The 26,181-nt window shown below is 59.0% G+C and overlaps 1 protein-coding gene across 7 annotated transcripts in view; it reads left to right on the top strand.

Moving 5' to 3' along the window:
• BIN3 (bridging integrator 3) overlaps positions 1–26,181 on the top strand; it is a 39,127-nt gene continuing 12,946 nt past the window's right edge. The window contains exons 1-9 of one of the 7 annotated variants that reach the window (XM_083811696.1): positions 75–93; positions 10,238–10,286; positions 11,216–11,380; positions 11,912–13,822; positions 14,358–14,478; positions 16,949–16,989; positions 17,610–17,671; positions 20,889–21,025; positions 21,308–21,348. In XM_083811696.1, coding sequence (XP_083667822.1) covers positions 13,779–13,822; positions 14,358–14,478; positions 16,949–16,989; positions 17,610–17,671; positions 20,889–21,025; positions 21,308–21,348 — 446 coding nt within the window. In that variant the 5' untranslated portion in view covers positions 75–93; positions 10,238–10,286; positions 11,216–11,380; positions 11,912–13,778. Of the gene's footprint in view, positions 94–4,194; positions 4,345–5,645; positions 5,672–10,237; positions 10,287–11,215; positions 11,381–11,911; positions 13,823–14,357; positions 14,479–16,948; positions 16,990–17,609; positions 17,672–20,888; positions 21,026–21,307; positions 21,349–26,181 lie in introns of those variants that run through there. The other 6 variants (XM_083811695.1, XM_083811698.1, XM_083811700.1 and 3 more) reach the window with 6 other exon arrangements.

The following is a 26,181-nucleotide window of genomic DNA, read 5'->3' as shown; positions in this document are numbered from 1 at the left end:
CTCCCCCCCCCCGGAGCCGTGGCGTCACGGCGGGGCCGGAAGGGGCGTGGCCGGGCGGCAGCGACTTCCGGGAGCGGCGGGGACCATGAGCTGGTGAGCGGGGGGGGGGGCGGCCTGGGGGTCCCGGGGGGGTCCCGGGGGGGTCCCGAGGGGTCCGGGGGGGTCCGAGGGGGCTCCGGGGGCTCCGTTCTGGGCCCAGCCGGGCCCCACGGTCTGAGCTGGGGGTGTGGAAGGGGGCTGGGGGGGGTTACTGGGGGGGGGTGTGGTAGTGGGGGGGGGGCGTTGGGGGGGGGGTTGGGGGGACCTGGGGGGGGCTGGGGGGGGTGTGAGAATGGGGGGGGAAGGTTTGAGGGGGCTGGCGTGTGGTAATGTATGGGGGGGGTGCTGGCATGCGGTAATGTATGGATTGGGGGGGGCACAGGGTATGGGGGGGGCTGGTCTGTGATAATGTATGGGGGGGGCAGGGTATGGGGGGGGGCTGGTGTATAATGATGTATGGGGGGGGTGGTGGCCCATAATAATGTACGGACTGGGGGGGACAGAGGGTTTGGGGGGGGGCTGGTCTGTGATAATATATGGGGGGGGACAGGGTTGGGGGGGGGCTGGTGTATAATAATGTTTGGGGGGGTGCTGGCCCCTAATAATGTATGGACTGGGGGGGGGTGACAGGGTATGGGGGGGTTGGTCTATAATAATGTGTGAGTGGGGGGTGCTGACCCGTAATATTGTGTGGACTGGGGGGAGATAAAGGGTATGGGGGGGGGGGGCAGGTCTGCAATAATGTATGGGGGGGGCTGGTGTAAAATAACGTGTGAGGGAGGGGTGCTGACCCGTAATATTGTGTGGACTGGGGGGGGGGGGTGATGGGGTTTGGGGGGGCCGGTCTGTAATGATGTGTGAGTGGGGGGTGCTGACCCGTAATAACGTATGGACGGGGGGGGCTGAGCGACGGGGGGGCTGACACGGGGGGGCTGGGGGGGCAGACCTCAGGCCGTATGGAGCAGGTGTGCGGGGCTGCAGCCTGCGTGCGGGTGGTGCGGGCACGGAACTGGCACCGGGCGGGGCGTGCAGGGGGGTAACCTGCGGGGTAGCTAACCTATAGGGTAGCTAACTTACAGGGTAGTTAAGCTGTAGGGTAACTAACTTACAAGGTAGCTAACCTATAGGGTAGCTAACTTACAGGGTAGCTAACCTATAGGGTAACTAACTTACAGGGTAGTTAACCTATAGGGTAACTAACTTACAAGGTAGCTAACCTATAGGGTAGCTAACCTATAGGGTAGCTAACCTACAAGGTAGCTAACCTATAGGGTAACTAACTTACAGGGTAGTTAACCTATAGGGTAACTAACTTACAGGGTAGCTAACCTATAGGGTAACTAACTTACAGGGTAGCTGACCTATAGGGTAACTAACTTACAGGGTAGCTAACCTATAGGGTAACTAACTTACAGGGTAGCTGACCTATAGGGTAGCTAACTTACAGGGTAACTAACCTATAGGGTAACTAACCTGTGGGGTAACACACAGGCTGTGTGTGAGTGCAGCCTCGGGGCTGTGCCGCCAGCCGGGCGCCCCATAAGGACCTGAGGCCCCCGGCTGCCCGGGGCCGGCAGCGAAACCCCGTTAAAGCAGTTTTAACAAACGAACAAACCCCAAACCCCGCAGACTCCCACCTGCGGAAGGTCCGCTGGGACCCACGGCCGCCTTCCCGCTGCCTCCTGTCTTCCCCTCGCCTTTTTTTGAGCGAATGGCGTTGGAAACGAACCCCGACCGCGGCGGTGGCCCCGAGAGGAAAGGTCGGGGGCCACGGTGGGGAAAAATGAGAGATTTTTCAGGCTGGGAGCAGGAGAAGTCACGGATCTGGAGACACACCTCACCAGCACAGCCCTGCCCAGGCGGGTACCTATCAAAACGCGTCCTTTTGGTTAAAAACCCCAAAAAACCCTCGCGCCTTACAAGGGCCGTGGTTTATTGACGCGGGGTTGGTTAACGCAGCTCTCCCCGGGCACTGCCCGTGCCCCTCTCCGTCGCTCCTCGAGGTGTCCCAGAGCTGCTCCCGGTGCCGGGGGGGGGCTCCCGGTGCCCCCTCTCCCTGTCGCGCTCTCCCGAACCTCACCAAGCAATGGGGCTTCAGCACACGCCGCACGTGCCTTTTGCTGCAAGATCGGGGTTTTTTGGTTGTTTTTGGTTTTTTCCTTTTCATCTGTAGCCCGGGAGGAAGAAAAGGTCATCGCGAGGAGGAGGGGGGGGGGACGTTACGCGCCCGCCATCAGGCTCCTCTTTCTTCTCCCCCACGTCAGCCCTCGAGCGTCTCGCGGCGCCGCTGACGCCCGGTGGCGAGGGCCTCGGACCCCCGCGGGGCTCCAGCTGCGCGCGGAGGACACAATCGGCCTCAGTGCGGCCTCGGGGCCCCGCCGGCCCCTAATTCGTGCCGCCCACCCCCCCGATGAATCGAGCTATTCACGGGGAGGGGGGGAGCCCGGCGGGCGCCGTGGGGAGCGGGTGCTGTCAGTTGCGCCCCGCGTCAGGGCAAAAAGCAGCCGCCGTGGGTGCCGGCGCGCCCCGCCGGGAGGCCGAGCGTTATTTCTCCTCCTTTCGGAGCAGGAATTTGCTTTCCCCGAACGTCGGTGGGGCTCGCGGGGCTCGCTTTGGGCGCCCGCGGGGGAGAATCGAGGCTGGGAGCTTCGTCCTCAGCGGCACGGGCGGGCGCAGTGCCCCCGCGCAGCGGAGCAGCCGTCGCCTCGATGAGATTTCCTGCCAAAAAACGGGGATTAAAAGGGCGGCGAGGCCGCTTGCGAGCGGGCACCTTCTCGGTTCCACGTGTTTTCAATCCCTTGCGTTCCCTCCTTCCAGCCGAGCGTCTGGCAGGTCGGGATCCTGCCCCACGCCAACCCGGGAAGCGCCCGATTCCCGTGGTGGGCGCAGGAAACTTTGCTCCGGAGCTCCTGGGACTCGGCCCCCGGGGACGGCGGCCGGGCGAAAGCCCCCATCCCCTGACTCCTGCATCCCGGCAGCCGAGCGGCGCTGCCTTTCCGGGCCGAGCCGTATTTAGGGCAGGAGGAGGCTCGTTTTGGGAAGCAGCCTGACACGGACCGAGGAGACGTTTCCCAAAACTCGCCGCCTTCCTTTCGGCGTCGAGCCCGGGGGCCGCGGAGCCCGGCGGCTCGCCCCTGCGCGGGTTTTCTGCGCTTTCCGCAGGTTTCCCGAGGGATTCGTGGCAGCCCAAAGGGTTTTTTTATTGTATTTTTTTTAAGGTTCTTGGAACCTGGCGAGCCCAAATGCCGCCGCAGCTCGCAGACAGCCTCGCCAACACCCCCTCCTTTTGGGGTGGCTTGGGGCAGGGGCTTTCGGCAGCGTTGACGGCTCGGCACCGCTGCACCAGCAGGAAAAAAAAAAAAACGGGCAGAAAAAAACCCACAAAACACGTTAAGCAAATGGTGATAGCGAGCCACCGCTCAGCACGCAGTCTCCTGGGGCACCGTGGCATTTTTGGGGTGGGTTTTGGGGTCTTGGGGCCGAGCCGAGCTCGCGCTGGGGGCACCGGGTGGCCAAGGGTTGGGGCCGCGCGGGCTGGCGGTGCTTCACTCTTTGGGAGGAGATGGAAATGTGCCGTCCGAAATATTTCGGGGTGTAACAGAGGACGAGGGGGCCGGGGGGAGCGTCTCAGAAAAGGAAATTCGCTGGGAGGTGACGGGGGGGGCGTTGGGAGGCCGGGGAGCGGGGAGCAGCAGGCGCCTTCGGGCCGTGGCAGGGGGGCAGTGGCTGGTTGTTTTAGTCGTGTTTGAAATCTCCTGGGTTCGGGCTGCGGCACGCGGGTTTTTAAGCGGGTTTTAAGCCTTCCGGAGGTGTGCTGTGGCCGCGCTGGGTGGGTGCTGCGCGAAAACCGAGGCGCTGCCGCCTCCCGGGGAATCCGTCCTGACTTTTTTTTTTTGGAGCCCGGACCGCGGCCGATGGCAACGCTTCCCCGTTCTCCCCGGCTTTCAGCAGAAATCGGGATCCGGAGATGAAAACGGGATAAAATGGGATGGGATCAGGCTCCCGGACACCTCCCGGGCACCCCGTGCAGGGGGGCACCCATGGGTGGCCTTCGGGAGCCGCGCGAGGGCGACAGCACGCCCCCCCCCCCCCCCCCGGCGGGATTAACGCGTGGTTATTCCTTAATTATTATTTTTTCCCGTCTCCTTTGTACAGGTAGCTGAAAAACAATGTTCTAGTTGAGCCACAACCGCGTTTCACAACCAGGCTTAAAATGGATATTTTTGTAGCGCAGTCAGGGCCTAAAACAGCCTCGCAAAACTCTGCTCGCCCACGCGCCTGGCGTGAGTAATTTTCTTTTGATGGGTGAGTAAAATATCATTTTTATTTTTTTTTTAATTTTTTTTTTTTTTACGTGCTCATCTCGGAACGGGTGGGAGAGCGGATTTCTGACATTATTTTTGATTCCGCTCCGCGCCGGCACCGCGCACGCAGCGGGGACGCGAGCGGCCCCGCGGCGGGGGGCTCGCGGCTCCCCGCCGCCGGCGGCGGGGCCGGGCCGAAAGCGGGGCTCTGACCCTAAACCCGCGCCAAAGGGGGGGTCTTTGCGGCCCCGTCCCTCCCCCCCGCGCCACAAGAGCTCGCCCCGACGCCCTTTAGTGCCTTTTTACCTCTGCGCTCGCGGCTGCGGGGCTGGCACGCGGGCGGGAGCGCGCATCCCCAAGCCCTTATTTTATAGGGTCCCGGTTCCTCGGCCCCCCCTCGTGCCTTTCCCCACGCCGTGGCCTCCCCGCGAGGCTTCAGCGGGGAGAACCGAAGGCGGGCTTTGGCGCGGCGGCGTCTCCCCCCGGCCGTGAGCCGTTTGGGTAATTTTTTCCTTGCGCATCGGGGCTGTGTTTGGAGCGGTTGCCATGAGTTCCTCCGAGGCAGGGGGAGCGGGGTGGGACGGTGCATGCAGTTTCCATGGACACCCCGTAGTACAGCGAGGCAGCCGGAGCCGGGCGAGAGGCTCTCCTTCCAACCGCGGCTGCCTTCCTCACCTGTGCCGGCCTGGATTTCCCCAGCTCCGAGGGCACGGCCGCTGGTTTTAGGGGATTTTAGGGGATTTGGGAAGGGGTTCGGGCGGCCCCGAGGCCGGAGACCCGCGGGGCAGGAGGCTGGGGGCGGTTTTTGCGCCAGCTCTCCCCGTGTTTTGTCTCTTTGGGTCCTGTTTTCCGACCCGATAATAAACCTATTGCCCTTCCTCGAGCAATATTAGGGCCGCCTTCACACCTCCGGGGCTTTGGGGTGCCCTGGGTTCCCCCGTGGCATCACGAAACGCCGCTTTGCCTGGCGGGAGAGGTGATGCGGCGGCAGGAACCGGCACCGGTCGCGCTGCTCCTGCTCCTCCTGCCCTTGGCCAAACCCTGCCGGCGGCACGGGGACGCCGCGGGTGGTGCCAGCGCCGACGGCACCTCGGGGCTGTGCAGGAGCAGAGCTTTTGGGACAATTTCTGACTCTTTCAGGAGTTTCCGCCTTGCCCTTCTGATGCTTTCCCGGGCGCAGGAGGCACCGCTCCAGGGGACAGAGCTCCCTGTGGACCCCGAGGTGGTGCCTGCGGTCCGCTGGTGAGAAAGGAGAAGTCATTCCCTCGCTGTTCCCCTGTTTTTTTTCGACCTGCTGGCACGTGCAGGAGCGCTTCGATCTCTCCCAGGTAGCCTCCAGCCCCGCTCACACGCCGCTGTCTCCCTGCACCCAGCGCCGAGCCCTCTCCAAAGCGCAGGCACCGGCGGGGAGAAGGGGAGCTCTCGGCACAGCACCCTGCCCCGACCCTGGCAGAGGGGGGTCTTAGGGTGGCTCAGGGCTGGTTTTCAGCCCCAAATTGGCTCCTGTGGGGGTTCAGAGGTGGGCACCCTGTTTTCTAGGAGCTCTCAGCGCGGCCAAGGTTTTTGGAAAGCGGAGCCGCGCCCGCGAGCCGGGCTCACCGGGGTCCTCAGCGCAGGGTGCTGAGCGCCGTGGGTCTGGCCGCGCTCGGGGAGCTTTCGTTCCGGTGAAAAAACTCGATGTTTTCGGTGGAAATTTTGGTGGAAATTCAAGCAGCGAATAGTTCTGGCCGAAGTCCAGGCTACGCTGTTTTGCTGGCGCTTGTTTTTTTTTTTTTTTTTTTGATGGGGGGAAGGAAAAAAAAGAAAAAAAAACCAGAAACCCAACCGAAAAACCAACCCAACCCCGACGCTTTCCGCGGAGAGCGGGCACTTCTCCCCAAAGGCTCGTTGGGCGGACAGCCTGACGCGCGGCCGTGCCCTCGATGAGAACCAACCCCTGCCGCCGCTGAACGCCACCTCGGTGGCGCGACCCGCGGGGCCGGACCCCAGCGCCGCCCCCGCTCGCCCTCGATCGGGGCGGCTCGGTGTCGCTTTGCCTCAGCGTCTGGGTAATCAACCTCGACGGGCTGTCCGAGATGTGCTGCGAGCGAGAGCCTTCCTCCCACTCAGCCCTGTCCGTCCGTCCGTCCATCCGTCCCCGGGGGGCTCCGCGGAGAGCTCCCCGCTCGCCCCCTCGCTTTTCGGAGAGGGGATTTCTGCAACCCGGCCGTGCTCGGGGCGGTCCCACGGGATGGCGGCTCGCCGGACGCAGCCTGAAGACGTTTTCCTCCCTAATTAAAGTGGTTTTGGGCCGGCGGTCCCCACCCGGCCTCGTTCCAGGGGACCGCGGCGGAGCGGGAGCCCCGTCTTTTAATCCCCAGGTCCCCGCAGAGCTCGGTGAGCTGCGCTCCCCCCGGCCCGCGGGGTTCGTTTCCGACTCTCTCGCGCGTCCCGGGGAGAATTCGCTGCTTTTTTTTTTTTTTTTTTCTCTTTTTTTTTTGCGCGGCCCTGGGTTTGTGCATGGAAAAGCCAAGTAAATATGTGACATTGCTGGGAAAACTTCAGAGAAAATTAGCCACAGCTTCTCCCACCTTCCCCTCCCTGGGGTTCCTGAACATCCCCGAGTAGAAGCTCGCAGGATTCTCTCCACCCACACTTTTTTTCCGACTTTAAGCCGTTCCCACCCCCCCTCCCCTCGGTGCTTCGCCCTCCTCCCTCCCGTCCCAGCCTCATCAGCCTCGCAGAAGTCACCACCGTGTCCCCGGCCAGCACCGGGGGGGGGGGGACGAGGGGCTGGCTCCGACCGGAGGGGGAACGCTGCTGTGAGTCAGCCCGCGCGCTCTTCAGGAACACGATTTCAAGGGATTTCACACCCCAAACACAGCCCCGGCTTCCTCTCGCTCGGCAGAAACCAAAAACGCGCCCGTTCTGCTTTCCCCTCGGGGCGTGCAGGCCCGCGGCCGCATTTGGGGGTGATTTTTGTCCCCCCGGGAGCGTGCAAAGCTCCCGTCGCCCCGGGGGGCTCGCGGCACCAAGCCACCTCCCCGGGATTCCTCGCAAAAGGCCCTTTGTACGGCCTCCGACCAGAACAAAACCCCTCTTAATTTTTACTTCTGTTGCCGTGGCCGCTTGCGGCGTCGCAGCATCGGGTGCCCGCTGTCACCCAAATTCTGCAGGGGGGGGGACACGGGGCCCCAGGGGACACCAAGTCCCCGCTGCCAGCAGCGCCCCGCCGCCGCGGTCCCGAGCGCCCGGCTTCTCGTTTACTTCAAAATCTCGGCTCAAATCGTCTCCTCTTGTCTCTCCCTCGCTGCTTTTGTTCCTGCTCGCGCCTCTTTTTTTTCGTCCCCGCAGATCCGCGTGGAAAGGGGAAGGTTTGGAAACCGGGAAATCGTCCCCAGTTGGGACCCAGCGACGACGGCACCGCGGCGCGCGGCCGCTCCTTGCCCGGGGTGGCTTTTCGGGAGGTTTCACCCAGGCAGTCCTAATTAGCAACGGGCATCGCGGCGCTGAGGGGGATATTTACTCTTTCGAAGTGGATTTGGAGCGGCGTGCGGCGCTCTGTTGACTTTCTTTTGTTCTGGAAAGAAAAAAAAAAAAGGTAGCCGAGGTTTGTTGGGTTTTTTTTTATTTCCTTCCCCCTGCAGCGTGGAGGAGAGGGGAGCCCCCGCCCGGTGCCACGGGGTGGCCGGACCCCGTGCGGGAGATGCTGCGCTCCTCTTCATCCTCCTCCTCCTCCTCCTCCTCCCTCCAGCCGGCTCCAGGTGGGCTCGTGGCGTCGCTCTGCCTCTCGCCCTTTTTTTTTTTTTTTTTTTTGCTTTTTTTTCCTTGATTCGAGGCACCGACCACGCTTTAATTGCCGTTTAATTAAGCTGCGCCGCCCGGCCGCAGCTCCGGGATCTCCAGCCCTATACCCTCGGCTGCTCACCCTGAAGACCACGTCTTTTTTTTTTTTCTTTTTTTTTTTTCCCCAAATTGTGCCTTTTTTCCCCCCCACAATCGCTGCTCGGCCGTGCCTGGCTGCAGCCCACAGCTCCCTCGTCCTGGCTTCCTTCCCAGCCTGAGCCAGTGCGGATTTCTCCTCCTGCCACCGAGCCGGGTTTATGCAGTCACTTCCAAAAACATCTAGTGACGGCACCTGGCTTCCAGGACAGCCTGTGCCCGGGAGAAGAAGGGAGCTACCTCATTTTGGTTTATATTTGACCCGTGCAGGAAAACAGAAAGCAAAATCCTTCGTTTATTTATTTTTTTTTCACGCTTTTCTTCCTGTAAGGCACCGCACACCCGCTTATTGACGGGGTAATTATACGCCAGGCGAGTGTTTGTTTAGAAAAGAAGTGTGATTCACGGCTGCCCGGCATGCCCCGGGAGCTGGAAAGGGTTAAAAACCCTAAAATTATATCGCTTGAACCGGAGAACAATAAACAGGAAGCTCTGCAGAAAATTTAAATTTAAGGCCGGTGACTCAGGCCGGCCGCTGCTCCGCGAGCCGCTCGGCGCTACGGGCTGAGGGCCGGCTTCGTTACCGGCGGCTAATTACACCGTTGGTTGGAAAACGATGCCAAAGCTTGGCGAAAGGAGGCAGGGGGGGATCGGGGGGGGCGTTGGATAACCCCGTTTTGGCTTTCCCTCGAGCCGACGGGGCTTCGTGGCGGGCGCTTTCCCCCGGCGCGCGGTGTTTGCGGAGCGTGGCGCTGGTTTTACGAAATACCCTACAAATAAAAGGATTTCCAGGGGCTCGGGGGAGCTGGTAGGAAGGCTTCCAGCCGTCTGATGGAGCAGGGGTAGCAGCGTTGGTGCGTGGCAGCTCGTAAGTGAAGCTGGTGAGGAGCACGTGGAAAACCGAGCGCTCGTTGGCCGTGTCCGGCGGCGAGCGGAGCCAGCTCGGGAGCCAGGAGCCAGCCCGGCCAGCGGCCAAACCCCGGTCCCGCCGTGCCCTTCAGCAGCCCAGGTTTTGGGTAGCGGGGTCCGGGGGGGCTCCGACGCCCTGCAGGAAGAGCCCCAAAAAAATCGGGGCTGGGATGTGGTTGCAGAGGAGCCGTAGGAGTGCTCCAGTTGAGGCATCTCCGGGAAGAGAGGTTGGCGTTGTCTTTCAGGACCGGGTTTTTTGGTTTGGTTAAAGCAACGTAATGCCCCAAATGGCGCCCGCTGGCAGATTTTGGACGCGACGTTTTAACCTCTTTGACTTAATTAAACCCGCCCAAGTCAGCGCTTGCATTCCTGGCTTTTTTATGATCCTGATAAGGGGAAGAAACCCAATCGTTCCCGGGGTGGCTGCCTGGCTGTAACCGTCTGACCGAGCCACCCTTCCGTACGGCGCGTGATTTCCTTCGAGTACTCTTCACCTCCGAGCTAGCTCGCGTGGGGAAGCCAATTTAGGTAACCCAGATTTTACTAGCAACCATATTAGGGATTTTAAGAATGAAGGCTGGCAGGTGAGCCGCTCCTACAGCTGTTGTACCGGAGAAATCCTTTGAAGCGGCTTGCAGCTCCAGACGCTCGGGCTGTTACTTTTTTTAATATCCTCTCGCTAAATATTTACAGGGTTTGTTGTGTTGTGTTGTGTGTTTTTTTTTTTTTTTCCCTCCCCTTCAGATTTGTTTGGAAGCGTGGCGCGTTCTCCAGCCGCTCGCCGTGCCAAGGACTGCCTGCAGCATCCCTCGCCTCTCTTCCCATCGCTGGGGCAGGGAAAAGGGGACGGCGGCGGCTGGAGAGCAGCGAGGGAAAGGGGCTCTGGGTTGGGGGGGAAGCACGCTTTGTGCAAGGCTTCCTGCCCCCCAAAATCCAGCCCGGCTCACCCCAGGACCCCTCGCTGAGGACGGGGCCGGCGGAGCCGGGCTTTTGCTGCGGCGCCGTGCTCGAGGCCGGCTCCGCTCACCCGTTCTCCTCCCCTCCCTCCTTTCTCTCTTTTCCAGGATACCGTTCAAGATCGGGCAGCCCAAGAAACAGATTGTACCCAAGACAGTGAGTAAACCGATTCCCCCTTTTTTAGATCCAGCCTTTGATCATGTGGCTGATGAGTCAAGGCAGCACTTTGACTCGTCCCATTTTGCCAGCGCGCGTGTGTGTGTGTGCGCGCGCGTGGGAGGGAGATGGGAGCGAGCAGAAACCTGTTGCGGGCTCTGACCAGCGCCCGGCTCCTCGTGCGAGGAGTGAGGGGGAGTCCCGAGCTGGGAGAGGATTTCGGTTCGGGATCCGCTCCCTTTTCGGGGCCGGGGGGTGGGGGGGGGACGAGGGGAGAGAGCTCTTTTGGTCTGGCACGGTTTTCCTTGGAGATGGCTGAACGGGCTTCCTTCCTTCCTTCCTTCTTTCAGCAATGGCTTGTTTGTTCAGCCTTGCTGAGCAGATGGAGGAGGAGGAGTGGTTCAGCTCGCTGAATATAACTGTTTCCAAAGAAAGGCTTATAAGCCGAGATGCTTAGTGCTCGGGCGTGAATTAATTTGTGCTGCACAGCATTTGCTTTAAAAGCAAATTAAAAAAGCATTTTGTATTCTCGGGCGTTCGAGGCTCCTACCCCGAGCGCTGCTCCTCGCAGCTGGCTGCGGTGTTTTCCCTTCTCGAGCAGATGGTCTTCGCCTTTGTCCCGCGCAGAAAAGCTGTGGCACCTCTCGGGAGCTGCCCCTGAAAGCCATCCCGCGTACCTGCCCTAAAATCAGAGCGAGCACGGGGGAGACCTCGTCTTTATAACGGCGTTGGTGCCCTAATCCCCCGAGCAGCCCGACGGCGCTGATCCTGCCTCGCCGGGACATCGTCGCCGCTAATTCCTCGGGGCGCGTGGGCACGCGCGGTTCTGGGGCAGTTTCTCCTTGGGAGATGACATTTCCCCCACCCACCCAGGGGCTAATTCTGCCGCTCCCTTTATGGCTCAGTTCTCATTTTTTATTTATTTTAAGGCTTTTCTCGTCGCGTGCTGCCGTGGAGCAGCAATTTTCTGTAACGGCTCCGAGCTGTCGGCACAAAATTCAAGCCAGGCAGGCGACCAAGTCAAGGACCGCTGAAATCCCTCGAGGGTTTTCGCACCTCTTCCGCTGCCCTTTGGCGGGGCCGGCGGCCACCAGGTGAAAAGTGCTGCTGCCTGGGCTGGGCGTGAAGGCAGCCCACCAGCCTCAGCACCCAATCCTGCTCGTTTCGGGACCCCCGCATTGCCCTGCCCTGAGATTTTGCCTCTCACCCTCAATTTCCAACCCCGGCAGCCTTTCCTGCTGTCGCAGTAACCACCCGCTCTGCAGCTCGGGGTGACCTGGACAGCTTCCTCGGACGTCTCCATCCCACCCTGTCTGACTTTGTTTTTTTTTCCCCTTGCTGTTTTTTCCCTGCCCTGCAAGCACTTTGGGGAGCTTGCTTTCCCCCGAGCCGCTGCCGTGCGCGGTTGGGAGGCAGTTGGCAGGCGTTGCTTATAGATATAGATATAGATATATATACACGTGTGTGTATTAAATAGAACAGCCCAGAATATCCGGCAGGCAGGGGTTCATTCGGCAGCACCAGTGTTTCCAGGCCTTTTCCTTTCCTTCCCCAAAGAAGCACAGCGAGTTTTTGTGCGAGCCGGGCGCCGATTTTGACGTGGCCCCCGTTTATCGATCCTGCAGGCGGCGGATCTGCGGAGAGCCGAAAGTAGGAAGCCCGGAGCCTGGTAACCTCACAGTAAGCACGAGGTGAAGCCCTTCAAAGGAGAGCAAACGGCAGGAAAGCGCCCGTCTCCCCCCGGGAAGGAGGCGCTCAGCCCCGCGCTCGCCCCGGCTCTGTGGCGTGGAAGCGTCGGGGCTGCTCCCCAGCTTTCGGCCGGCTCGAGGCCCCCGGGTTTTACCTCCCGGCTGCAGGCTGAGAGGTTTCTCCATCTGCGGGGGCCTCGGGGAGCGGCGGTGGCAGCCGAGCTCTGGTTTCGTGGCCTGCGATGTTCCAGATGTCAGCCTCCGGAGCCCGCTGCAGGAAGTGGGAAGGTGCGGCACCGCCAGCGCTGCGTCCCGAGCCGGTCCGAGGGGAAGTGGTTGCGGGGAGAAGATCTCCCACTCACGGAGATCGGACCACAAAAGAGGGGGGTAAAGAAAAGAAGAAGAAAAGAAAAAGAAGAAAAAACAAAAACAAAAACAACATTTATTAGCATCTGACTGATTTGGCTCTCCGTAGCTCGAGCGCAGGAGAGGGGAGGATCGCTTTGCCGAGGGAGGCTGAGCTCACCAGCAAGCCTTTTTTTTTTCTTTTTATTATTTTTTTTTTTGATGAAACGATGCTGGGGTTGGTGTCAGATCTAGGCCGGTAGTAGTACTGAAAGGCAATTTGTCTGGGTTGCAGAGGGGATTAGTCATGACTCCCTGTGCCCACTCGCTTCTGATCCTCCGGAGAAGGGCACGGTGTCAGCCGCGGCTCAGCTCTTCAGGTGGAAGGAAACCCCCGTAGAAAGCAGCGGCTGGTGAACTGAAGTGCTCTCCCGGCCCCCCCCGAGCCGTGCCTCTGCCTCCTTCCCACCTTAACCTGGGCAAATCCGCTCGCAGACGGCGTAATCTCTCCCCTCCTCTCCCCTGCAAAGAGCAGCTGTCGCCGGGGCGCGGGGGCTCTAATGCGCCGCGCGGAGCCGCCGGCGCTGGGGGCGCAGGGGACGTCGTGCCACGGCCCGATTAAACCCGTGCCCAGCGAGAGGACTTGAACCTGTTAGAGTTACGTCTCTCTGCAGAACGCTTCTTGCTCCAAACGCGGAGCTGAAGCCTCTTAGGGCAGAGCTGGTCTCCCTGCCCTCCCCCGGGACGCCTCCCATCCACGCGGAGGTTACGCCGGAGCCGCGGCTGTCGCCCGAGCTCGGCTGCGGCTCCGGCTGGCTGAAGTTCACCGCTGTCACCCCGAGGTCGTCCCCTGCTCCTCACCGGGGCCTGGGTGATGCGAGGCGGCAGCTAGCTGGGAGAAGGAGCCGGCCTCGCGTCCCCGCGGGGCGCGGAGACGGCTCCGCCGCGTCCCACCCGCGGCCGGGGGGGAGCCGGGGGCTTCGTCCCCGCTCGGGATGGGGGAGGTCAGAGCGCGGCCCCTCCGTCTCGCCCGGCTTTCACCCCGGCCTGACTCAGATGGAGAGCTAACCTGGGGTGAGTCAGCTTGGCAGGGAGCGGAGCCGAGCCCTCCAGCCTGCCAAGCCTCCCCGCCTTGACTCATCCCGGCAGCGCTGGGCTCCCCAGGGGTGGCGGACGGCGGAGCTGCGCGAGCAGGAGGATTCCGCTGCGTGCGGCTGCCTGCCGGCTGCCCCTTTCCATCGGGCCCCACCAGAGAGCTGGAAATCTCCAAAAAAACGGAGGAAACGGCGGCGGGGTGAAACCGAGTGACCCGAGTTCAAGCGTTTGGCTCCTTCTCGCTCTTTTCATTCAGTCTTTGGCAGGACGTAACCCACCTCTGCAGGTGGAGCTGCTCCTTTTTTTTCCCTTTTAGTGTTCAAAGCATCTCTTGGGAGCACCGGGCACTCCTCCAGCTTGCTGGATGGAGGACTTGGAGAGCTCGCTGCTTGGCCCGTGGAGTCCCAGGTACGCCCAGGGCACCGCTTTGGCTCAAGGCTCTGCTTGGATCCGCAGAGATCGTTCCCCCCGTGGCACTCGCACGGATTCTGCCCTGCTTCTCCCCCTGTTTGATGACACGACAAAAGCTCAGCAGAAGTTCCAGGTCGTGGCAGAATTCGTGGCCTAATTACGTGGCTTTCTTCTTTCGGAGAGGAGGGAGGAGGAAGCCTGTGCTTCCTGCTTTCTCCCAAGGCCCGTGAAAAGGCTGAGACCACTGGAACATGTAGAAATCAGCTAGTCCTCCTCCTCCTCCGGGAAGAGAAATTAACCTCAGGGGAGTGAGGAGGTTCATCACAGTCCCTTATTTCCATCTCTTTGTAGTGTTGGCTTTGGTCTTGCTTCATTGCCTCGTAACCATGGTGTCGATTATGATACTGCCCTAAAAGCGGAGGGAGGTTATCGCGGGTGGAGGGCCCGGTGTTTGCAAACAAAAATAAGTGGGTGAGAAAGAAGAGCACCGTTTTCCTTCGGTGCTTTTGAGAACTCGTCGTTCCTTACGTAGGTTTAAAGAAAAAGCCAGAGAAAGCAATTCTGCATTAAGCAGCCCGCAATGCCTCGAAGAAATAGCGTTCGGCACAGAAACACGTTTCGATTGGGAGGTTTCAGAAAGTGGCTGCGGAGAGGTGGGATTATTTTAACGTTACAGCAACTTCCCTTCGGGATATTGTCATTTTCTTGCCTGGCCTTCTTGTTCTCGTTACCCTTAACGCGCTAATCCTATCCGTAGCCTTTTGCCGTGCGTGTCGGGGCGGCGCGGCCGCTGCGGATAGCTCCGGGGAGCAGGAGTTGCTGTGCGCTAGCGAAACGTGCTCGGCTCGCTCCCAGCCTGCCCTCCTCGCTCGCTCCACGTGCCTCTCATCCATCACTCGTTGCCTTCCATAAATCTGCGCGGCGCGAGCACGGCCAGAGCGGGGTTTTATCCAAGACCCCGCTCCCTGCTGTCCCTGGAGCGTCCCCGGGCTCCCGCGATGCCAAGGCGAGCAGCGATGACTCGGGAGGGCCGCAGCCGCGCGCAGACGGCGCCGACGGGTAGCCAGTTGCTCCTGTGGGCGTGAAAAATAAAGAGCAATCCTCGGGCAGCTGTCTCCGCAGGGATGGCGCTGGAGACGTGAGTCAGGCCGGGCAGCTGAAGAGCTGCCAGGGAGATTCACCTCGGTCCCACGTGGAAGGGACGCGGGCACAGCAGGTTGGGTGTTTTTTGGGGGAATTTCTGGGGGTCCTGGGAGAGGCAGGGGTGCAGGGTGTGGATATGGAGGTTTCCTTCCCGTCCTTTAGGTGCCTTCGCTTTTGTTCCTCTCCCCAGCAAGGAGGGAAGGGAGCTGCAAAAGGGAGGGGGCAGGCGCTGTGGGTTGTTGCAGTTAATTTCATTTCACGGCCCAAACCTCGGGTTTTTGAGGAGCTGACACGAGGAGGACCCTTGTGTCGGGGGCTGGAGCTCCGTGCCGGGGAAAGGACACGGCCAGCCTGCAGAGGACATCTTTCTGAGTCACGCCTGACCCCGTCGCTGCTTTGCAACCAAAACAATTCACACCTAGGACGTATAAATAGAGTGCAACACTCCGCGGTTATTTTCGCAGCCGGAACAGCCGTAGAAAACGGGGGGCGATTTTTTTTTTATTTATTTTTTTTTAACTATGTGCCGGGTACCTGACCTCCAGGCGCCAGCTGCTGCGGATTGCTGCCGAACCGCGAAGCCGCGGTGGGAGCTGCCCCCACACCGCTCGGTGCCCGCTCTCCAGCGAGCGTTTTTAGCAGCACGGAGGGGATTTGGGGCTCGGCGGAGCCCCTTGGTTGGCGGGGGGAGGCAGCGTGCATCCCTGGGATGGCGGGGGCTGATGGTGAGGACAGCTGGGCACGGGGCTGAAACGCGGCACCCCGTGGGGCTGCTGTCACCCAGCCCGAGGGTTTGAAAAGAGCAAAAAGGTGCTTCAAAAAGGCGGTTTTAAGACAACCGAGATTACTGGCCTCCCTCTTAAAATATTGGTCTTCAGTTTTGATCCCAAAGCAAATATCCGTGTTAAGCGGTCTGCTTTCACACCCCGCTCTTACTCTGGGCTTGAACTCCTCAGGGCAGGGCGAAGGCTGGGAGCAAACCTTTGGGTCCTGCCCGTCCTAGCTGCTTGCGTTTCCTTCCCAGCACGGCAGCCCGACAGCACAAACGAACCCGCTCTCGCTCCCACGACAACAAAAGCGCACGCGTTTCCTCTTGGCTGGTCAATCGAAAGCCGTTTTTGCTTGTTGGGTCGCCGAGGTGTGCGGAGTGAATGTTTTAAGTGTGCGTTCAAACAGACCGCATGGAAGGAAAGCTCCGTAAAATATCTCGTATCGCTGGAGAGCCGCTGCCAGCTAGCAAGTAGGAGGAAGCAGTCGGCGATGTAGCGCGGGGGGAAGGCTGAGCTCCTGCGCTGCGTGCTCGTGCGAGGTGCCGCGAACCCCTGCTGCAGCTGGAGGAGCTCGTTGCAGGGAATTGCTGCCGGAGCACGGAGGAACGTGTCCTAGGAGCCTACCTAGGGGCACCTCGGAGGATGCAGTGTGGGGGATTGGAGGGCTTGGGAATGGATTGAGGGGTTTTTTTGGGGGGAAAAGTTGTCCTTTCGAGGAGGGGGACTGAGCGAGCGGCTGGTGGGGTCTGGCTGCTGGCCACCGTGGTCCTTAGCACGATGCTGGCAGAGGGGAGGAGATCCTCTCTGCTTTGGGGATATTCGTGCTTCTGGAAGAGGAATCAGGCTCGTCCCCATGAGCATGGAGCAGCCCAGGGGGTGCGGGAGCCGAGCTCCCGTGTCAGCGCCCGCGACGTTGCCACCTCCCTGCTTTCAAGGCATTCCCGCTGCCGCCGTCAGCTTCCAGCCCGTGTGCTGGAGCGCATCCTCGGAATGGGCTGACGCAGCCGGTGGCAATGTCTTCTGCTCTGAGATGGTCTGGGGGAAAAAAAAATAAAATAAAAGACTTGATCTGCTTTGGAAGCGTAGCTCCCCGTACAGCTGATGCTTCTCCAGGTCCGTGCAGGCGTTTCCCGAGGCACGGGCACGGAGCAGGCAGGTCGCTGCCCCCCTGCAATATTTCTGAGCTGATTTCTTTCTGTTCTTCCCACAGGTGGAGAGAGACTTTGAAAGGGAATATGGGAAGCTGCAGCAGTAAGTATGAAGCGTACCGGTAGAACAAGACGAGCAGCATACTTCCCTCTGTGCCCTCTCGTTGCAGCTTCCCAGGAAATGTTAGCCGGTTGTGCTCTTCCTAGCAAATCGTTCCCTGCCCTGTAATTTCTAATTGTTTGGGGTTTCTTCAGTGGCTGGGTGTCCAAAGGTGTCCTAGGACGTCTTTGCAGTGGGGTTGAGGTTTGCAGATTAGGGCAGCTGTGAAGCAGAGGGTGTAAAATTCCCGGGATACTGGAGGCTTACCAAAGAGCCCAACACCTCCGAGGACAGGGATTGTTTTTACCACGCCGACCGTGTCACGTAAGCTCACGGCTATCATCTGGAAGCATTTGGCTTTGCTGCTTGTAAGTAAGCGTAAGGACTTAGGAAAATATGTGGCTTTGAACCAGAGATCACCAAACGAAAAAGGGGGAAAAAGCATCTGACAGTAACCAGAAAAGGTTGGGCAGCACTGAACTTCGCAGAGCCCTGCCTGGATATTTTTAACTCACGACAGAAGCCAGCACATTCAGCACGTAAATGATTTGTTGCATGCATGATGCGCTCCGGTTTGTTTCTTTCCAAGTTTTCAGGCTTTGCCTTGTTCTTCCATCTTTCAGATTGGAAGATCAGACCAAAAAACTTCAGAAGGATATGAAGAAAAGCACAGATGCAGACTTGGGTATGTGACTGTAGGATACATAGACTGTGAACTTGGCCACAGAGAGATGAAGTGACTTTCTCGAGATCACATGAGTAATCTGTGACAAGCCTGGAAAACAAATCTCGATCTCAGTCCCACTCAGTTTTCTTAGTTACAAGGCCATCTGCATGAGGGCTGCCGAGCAGCAACTCAACCAGGGGAGCTGGAAGCGTGTTAGGGGCTGAGGCCGTGCCTCTCGGGCTGTGCCTTGCTGTGTGGCCTTGGACGAGTCGCTTTCTTTCCTTTGCCTCAGTTTCTAGGACTGAAAGCCAGGAGAAATTATTCCGGTTCTCGTGTCGGACAGGCGGGAGGAGCCTGTAGCGTTGAGCAGTGCCCATTTCGATGCTTCGGCTGAAGGCATCTCAACGCCAGCTGAAGCCAAAAGAAAAAAAAAAGCCGCGGCAGCTGGGAGAAGTGGATCCAGAGGGTTTTGGTTCCTTAGCCGAGCAGGGCAGCCCGCTGAGGCACAGCGAGGAGCTGTGTTAGACACAGCTGGCTTTTCTCAGCGTGTCGTTCGGGGTCGTCCCTGTTTGTCCCGGGCCCCCCCAGCTCCGGGAGCCGAGGCAGATGCAGCAGCATCCAGGTGTGGGCTGGACTGGTCCTGCACGTCCCCGGGGAGCTGGGCTGACGGAGGGCTGGAGGAGTGGGCAGGAGCCCCAGCGGGCACCGTGCCAGCAGGAGGGATGGCAAATTCGGGGTTTTCCCGTGGTAGAGGCTCTCGCCTTCATGTATGTGTGCGTGCTCGGCTATTGCCAGGCATAAACGCGAATCCCTGCTCTTGCCCACGCTCTCCCACCCTTCCCAGCACAGCGCTGGGAGAGGCACCGGTATCCAGGAGCCCTTTCCAGGGTGAAAACTGCCCTTTTTGGGGACTCTGGTCATTGTCAGGGATCCATGGTAAGTTTTTCCTTGTGAAGGATTCCCCTCCCCTCCCTTGCAGTGGGCGTTGTTTATATGGAGCATTTCAAGTCCCGGAGGAGCTGTGGGAGGACTTTCTTTTTCCGTTCTGCTACATGGCAGAGTCACAAATGAGCCTTGGCCAGATCCAGTAAGATCTGATTTCTCATTTAAAGGCATGAAATCATGAGTGTAAGGGAAGGTTTTGAACGCAGCCCGAGGAAGGATGGCCGAAGGAAGGGGAGACGAATCCGATGGGGCGCTGCGGACTGCCCAGAGGGGATGCCCTGCTTGCTCAGCTAACATTTAGCCCCCGTGTCCGATGCCTGCGGCAGTGCATCAGCTTTGTTGTGTTCTCCCGAGTGTCTTATTTCTTCCATTGTACCTCTGTGCCGAGGGGGTTGATTATTCACTCAAACCCTCCCTAGCAGGCTGGACCTGGTGGCCGGAGTCTCCTCCGTCTGCCAAAAGAGATTCAGCTCCGAACAAAGCCGATTTCTCCTCCCGTGCAAAACTTTTCCTGCTCAGCCGCTGCAGCAGCGTGCCTGGGAAAAGGGTACGGGCTCTTAGCAGCACTCGGTGCTGTGGCTAGAGATCAATAACCCCCTCTTTCCCAAAAAATAAATAAATAGGGTCTTAAGGAGCAGAGGATGGGAGGAGGATCTTGAATTGCACACCAAAGCTCTCCTTGGGAAATGGAGTGCCCACCAGATCAGTGACATTAGATAAGCAGGGGTGTCATCACCCCCTGGGCTGCCTTTTTGGGGCTGTGCAGGTGACATCAGGGATGTTTTACCCGGAGTTTCGTGTTCATCCTGAGAAACCCCAGCTCCTGGCCCAGCCCCGCTGCTCTCCGTGTCTCCCCTCGCTGCCGCACGCGTTCGGGGAAGGGAAACTCATTTGTCTTCCAGCCGAGGGAGTTCGGCCGTGCTCGACTCCGTCCCGTTCTGGCACAAAATCCTTCCTCAGATGTGGTCGCACATATGGATTATAGCCCATCTGTTTCAAGGTTTAAATGCCTAAACCCTTCATGTTGGGGTAATAGACGGTAGCTTTGTTACTCCGCAGTTAGCCTCTCCTTCTGCACCGCGCTGCCCAGCCATTGAGCTTCTGAGCTCCGTATAATTGTGTGTAACCTTTAAATCAGAACGTTTAACCCCCTGATTTATGATCTTAAGCCCCATTATTCAGACGACTTTAACTTTCTCTATCTGAGCTCATACAGTAGGAGCCCTTCCAGAGCTCCTCTGCAGCACGGCTCAAGCATCTGGCTTTCTGATCTTGAACTGAATAACTTCCAGCAGCAGTGCTGACGAAAGAGAACAATTTTTTTATTTTTTTAGTAGCCGTGGCTTTTTTTTTTCTTCTTTATTTTGTATCAATGCTTGGCTTTGCGCTCATCTTTCCCCCTTCCGTACCTTAGTTATTTCGTTGGTCTTTTGTCGAGGCCCTGCCGTGGGGGGGTTTAATTTTTCTTTTCAAAGACCAAATGGGTAGGAGGACGGATTTGTCTGATGGAGAGCGAGCAAAAGGGCTCGGCAGGGCAGGAACCGAAGCCCTTCAGACTGACCTGGCCTTTCTGGATTTCCTGGTGGCAGTCTCGGGGTCTGAAGGGACTTCGGTCTTTGCATTTTCCTCTTGCTTTTGGAGTCCGTTTCCACGGGCAGAAAAATGAGGCCCATTGAGGGAAAGTGCTTAGCAAGCTTGTGTCTCTGCTGCTTGGTGTAGTGCCTATTTTGAGAGGAAAAGAGAGAAACCTCGTCTTCCAGTCCTGTCAGTCTGGTCCTTTTCCACCGGCACTAAATCCACTTCAGATATATATTTTTGTAAAGCTGTTTGAAAGACTTAATGGACTGTGATTTTTGTCGTTGTGGAAGAGCTGTAGTGAGCCTGAGAGTGACACTTAATAGTCTGTCAAGAAAAGACACCAAAAAAAAATCTACATTTTGTTTTTTTTTTAAAGAGAACAGCGGTTTTGTTAGTCTGGTATTATTTCTGGCAGCATCACAAGCCGTGCATCAAAGCGGTGCAGGCTTAACTTATATAAAAACAGTTCTCAGGGTGTTTACATGAACGAATGGCTGGTTTTTTCCCTTCTCATCCCTCGCCCGGTGCTGAATGTCCCCCAGGAAGGTTGCGCTGACCCCCCCCTTGGGTGCAGAGGTCCCCGAATCCGTCCCGTCGCAGGGTTTGGGCTGAGTTCCCCGGGGATGCGCACGGGTGTGCAGCTCCCGGCTGCTCAGACCTGTCCCTCTCCGCTTCCCTTCGCACGCCCCCGCCCGGCCCCGTCCACGCTCAGCCATGTCCAAGTCGGCCGTGAAAATCTCTTCGGACCTGCTGTCCAACCCCCTGTGCGAGCAGGAGCCCGGCTTCCTGGAGATGGTCACGGCCTTCGACACGGCGATGAAGAGGATGGACTCCTTCAACCAGGAGAAGGTGAGGGTGGCTTTGGGGGGGCAGGGGGTGCTCGGGGGTAGCTCCGTCCCTTCCAGCCACATCCTCCTTCCCTCTTTGTCCTCACCTCCGAGGTGTTTCCCCCATCAAACTCTCCACGCACGCTTTTTCTGACGCTGGTTGTGCCGGGGGTTTTAGCGCACGGGGGAAAGATTGCTCGTTTTTGGTTAAAGGGCACCGTGGTGCCGCTCATCCCGCGGCAGGCGCCGTGCAAACGCTTTTCCGACGAGCCTGGCGTGTAATCATCCCTCTTGCTTCCAACAGGTGAATCAGATCCAAAAGACGGTCATAGAGCCTTTGAAAAAGTAAGTACCGGCCTCGTCTCGGGTGTTTGTCACAGCCGTGCCCCTTTTTAAAGCTGCTTACGCCGCCGTGACAAACCGGCGTCCCCTTGGTGGCAAAGGCGGAGAGCTCGTGTCCTGGTCTGCCAAATTGATTTATCCGTACTTTAAAGAACACCTGGGATGAGTGATTATGACTGCATTGGATCATCCAGAGGTGTGCTGGTTACTTCCAACATTTCTTTCCGGTTAAAAAAAGACAAAATCGTGAGCGGGCAGCGGGCAGGGGCGGTGCGGTCCGGCCCGGCGCTGCGGGCACCGAGCGCTTGCGTGTTTTGAGAAGCTCCTTTCCTGCGCAGGTTTTCTAAATAAAAAGTGTAGAGGCACGGAAGCGTTTTTAGTTTGCTTTAAGGGAAAGCTACTCCGTGTTTTTGTAGCATATCCGCGCAAAAGGAAAAAGTCATCGTAGTGCCATGCAGGCAGTGGGCAGGTGGGGAATAGGGACAGGAAACCAGGTGGCGTTTCCCAGTCCCCAGCTGATAACTGATGAAGGGTTGGGATATCCAAGACCCTGGAAAAGCTCCTCGCAGCCCTCTGCACGATGCTTTACATGCTTCAGAAACTGCAGACATGTAGGGACCCCCCTGTCTGGAGGAGCATGGTCCTTGTGCCCCGGGGCTGGGGACTGCAGGGCTTTGGGGCTTGGGGCTTGGGGGTTTTGGGGCTGAGGGCTGCAGGGATTTAGGGCTGGGGACTGCAGGGCTTTGGGGCTGCAGGGCTTTGGGACTGGGGGCTTTGGGACTGGGCGCTGCAGGGCTTTGGGGATGGAGGCTGCCTGGCTTTGGGGATGGGGCTGCAAGGCTTTGGGGCTGGAGGCTGCAGGGCTTTGGGGATGGGGGCTTCAGGGCTTTGGGGCTGGGGGCTGCAGGGCTTTGGGGATGGAGGCTGCCTGGCTTTAGGGATGGGGCTGCAAGGCTTTGGGGCTGGAGGCTGCAGGGCTTTGGGGATGGGGCTGCAAGGCTTTGGGGATGGAGGCTGCCTGGCTTTAGGGATGGGGCTGCAAGGCTTTGGGGCTGGAGGCTGCAGGGCTTTGGGGCTGGGGGCTTTGGGGATGGGGCTGCAAGGCTTTGGGGCTGGAGGCTGCCTGGCTTTGGGGATGGGACTGGAAGGCTATGGGGCTGGGGGCTGCAGGGCTTTGGGGCTGGGGGCTGCAGGGCTTTGGGGATGGGGCTGCAAGGCTTTGGGGCTGGGGGCTGCAGGGCTTTGGGGATGGGGCTGCAAGGCTTTGGGGCTGGGAGCTGCAGGGCTTTGGGGCTGGGTCTGCAGGGGCTGGGGGCTTCAGGGCTTTGGGGCTGGGGGCTGCAGGGCTTTGGGGCTGCAGGGATTTAGGGCTTTGGGGCTCCCCCAGGCAATATATCTGCAGCCAGGCTCGGTGCCGGAGCCAGACCCCTCTCCAAACCGTGCCCATCCACAGCTCGCATCGCTCAGAACTAAAACCTTAGCGGGGCATGCGAGCTGAAGGTGCTGACACCGTTGCTCCGGGAGCAGGTTTCCCCATTTTCCCCTTTTCCTCCCCGCCGCCAGAAGTTAACTTCAGCCGCGCGGTGCGTCACAGCTCGGTCGCGCCTTGGCCCCGCAGGAGTTTTGCCACCGAGGTGACAAAAAATGGGGTTGTTGACAAAAAAATTCACCTCTGCCTGCCCGATTGCCAGCGGTGCTGGCAGCCCTGAGCGGTGTCGGTGTCGCAGACTGTCCCCCCCCAAACATTTTAGGGTCGCTGCCACCGCTGCGCCAAACATCTCCTGAAACCCGGAGCTTTGCTGCTTTTGTTAGGGGAACGGAGCAGGCGAGCGAAAATAAAATAAAATGACTTTAATATGACAGTAAGTGTTGCAAATTGCTGAATAACAATTTTAGTTTAGCTTTGACACGGGGTGTTTTTTCGTGTGTGGTTTTTTTTTCTTCTTCTTTTTTTCTTAAAGTTGTTGTTTCTGCCCAAATCTGAAAGTAAAAATCCTCGCGTACCGCTCCGCGCGTGAGGTTACGCCGCGCTGCTGTTCGGGGGATGTTCGGTGACTCAAGCATCGCCCCGGTCGCCTGTCAACGGCCAGAAATTCTTGGTTATTTAGGGAAAAAACATGAAGAAAGGAAGGAAAAAAAACCACAGGCTTTTGCTGTGGAATTGTGTTGCTTATTATCTAGATTGTCCTCATGAAAGATACATTAACTTCTTCTTCCAGCATTCTGTTAAAATTGGAAGAAGGGCTCGTGCGTCTGAAATCTTCCCTTTTTTTTTTATTTTCTTTTCCTCCGACTCGTGGTGAAAGGAACGAGAATACCTTTCTTTTTTTTTTTCCTGCGAACCTCGCCTTGCGTTTTAAACCCTGGCCAAGCTTCGGCTCGAGGTGACGAAGCCGTTCCTACGTCGCCGCTGTCGTTCGGCTGGGGGCGGAGGCGCGGGAGGGGCAAGACCCCTTTGGAGGCATCCGTGCGGGATCACGGCGTGTTATTCCTGCCCTAGGGAAACACCGGGGAAATTCTGGAGCCTCGCAGGACACGGGGCTGGTTGGCCCGAGCGCGGCACGGTGCTTGGCGGGGAGGTTTCCTTGCACAAGGCGAAGCGCTCAGGTCGCCTTTTCTCAGCCCCGTCCTTGGTTAAATGGACACAAGGGTGTTTACTTCAAGGCCCTGGCTCCTTCCCAGTCCTGGCGATTCTCTCCAACTTCCTAAATTTCCATTGGACTCGACTGCGGTGGGTTTTTTTGTTGTTTTTGTTTTTCCCTTCCTGCCCTTTGGCACCTGCGAGCGGTTGCTGCATGCTCTTAAACGGCTCCCGCCCCAACGCCTGCAGAGGCTGCGCCTCGGTGCCGAACAAAAAACGAACAAAAGTCGTTCCCTTCCCTCCCTCTTTGTGACTCCAGCAGCATAGGTACGTGCGAGGACGAGCCAGGAACATTTCTGAGGAGCCCAAGGGTCCTTTCGGAGGCTGACGAGGTGCAGGAGAGAAACGCGAAGCTTGCGCCTCCCCTTGTCCTGCTGCCGGAGAAAGCCCGGCGGCGTTTCGGGGATAAAAGTTTGGGATTAATGCAAGCTGCCTCGGGGAGCTCTGCTTGCCAGCTAGGTAGGGCTTCCCCGCTCCGAGACGGCTCTCCCCGGCCTCTCCCAAACTGGCTTTGACCTAGAAACGGGCTCAGCTCCGACAGCTGCGCTTTGTTACGGCTTCACTGGTGGTCTTCTGCGGTTTATTAGCCAAAGACACAGATAAGTATAAGCCAAGCAATTAGCGGCGCTGGTAACGGGCGGTAATCGGAGGCACATGTGCAGTGCAGGCTCCGCTCGGTTGTCCGGGGACGGTAAGTTTGGGGGAAATATATTACATTAAACCACGTAGAAGAAAGCAGCAGTGGATTTAAAGGGGGCTTGGGCTGGGAAAGGGGAGCTGGGGGAGGTCAGGAGGGCTGCGCTCCCCTCCTGCACCCAAATTCACGCCAGATCAGCATTTTTGGGGCACGGCAAGAGGAAAGCAGCTGGGTCTTCGCTTCCCTCTCCCCGTTTCCAGCGAGGTGCGTCAGGGCCGGTGCCAGACCGCGCGCCGTCACCTCGGTGTCCCTTCTGGCGTGCCGGTGGCTGAGGAAGGAAGCGGCTTAGCGGAGCCAGGTGGTTTGGAGATTCACAGCCTTTAATGCCTTTCACGTTCGGAGCCGCTTTTCATCCCGCAGCCTCTCGGTTTAACCAGCTCCGTCCGTCTGAGCGGCGGCCGCCGTGTCACCCTGGTGCCACCGTCCCCTCGGCTCGCGGCATCGTCCCCGTCCCCATCCCCCTGCCGCAGCAATTCACTTAAAGCCAGATACAGGTCCTAAAACCCAACATTTAGCACCCAAATCCCATCCGGGGAGCAAAAACCACCCCGAGGGGAGCGGCCAAGCCCTGCTGCCCCCCCCAAGCCGTGCACACACAAGGGTCTGGGGGGCTTCTCACCCCCCCCGCTCGCCCTGAGCCCTCGCCCTGCACATCCTCCCCTGGCAGCAGCGGCGCTCACCGGCCACGAGGAGCCCCAGGGGTGCCGGGGACCGGAAAAGGAAAAGCGGCTTTCGTGTCCTTACGGGCCCCTAATGAGGATTTCACGCACAAAGCTAGCCACACGGCTGCCCGGCACCCCCCCCCCCCCCCGGCCCGCGGCTCTTAGCCTAAATCCCCAGCCCTCTCGGGGTATTTTTATTTTCATCTTATTTTATTTGATTTTTATTTTTTTTTTCTGGTGCTCCTCGCTCTGGCTCGGAAGGGCTGGTTTTCATTTCCCCTTCCTGGTGGGCGGACGGGCCCACGACGGACGCGTGGGCACGGGCTGAGGCATGGCAGGCATCCCCCAGCATAGCCCGCATGCTTCGGCCTCGCGCTGAGCCTTCCTCGTGCCTCCCCGGACCTCCTCCTCCTCCTCCTCCATCACTCCTGCGTCTCCACAGCTCTTCGTCCCCCCATACCCGGTGCTGCCCCTGCACGATTGCTTTTACTTTTATTTTCCAAGCCCCTGTCCCTACGATAACGCCGCAGGGATGAGCGCGCGTGCGTGCCAGCCTGGTCACGCTTGGGGCACTTGCAAAACGGGGAGGAAAAATAACATTTTAGCATCATTTTTCCCTGCGCCTCGAGCCCTCTTCTCAATTTTAATGCTCCGAATATTGGCTGAGGTCAGTGTCAGGGGGAAGCCGCGTGCCCAGACCCGGCGAGCCTGGGCCCAGGCGGGTGCCCGGCGCTGGCAGCGGGCTCATCCTGCTCCTCCAACACCCCAGCAGATGAACGCCAGAGCTGGGCAGCCGGCGCTGCGTCACTCCGGAGGGGGAAATTTCCAATTTTCGA

The sequence above is a fragment of the Anser anser genome, assembly GCF_964211835.1.
Source record: "Anser anser genome assembly, chromosome: 26".
In the NCBI taxonomy this organism is placed as follows: Eukaryota; Metazoa; Chordata; class Aves; order Anseriformes; family Anatidae; genus Anser; species Anser anser.
This window is presented reverse-complemented; position numbering and strand designations above follow the sequence as displayed.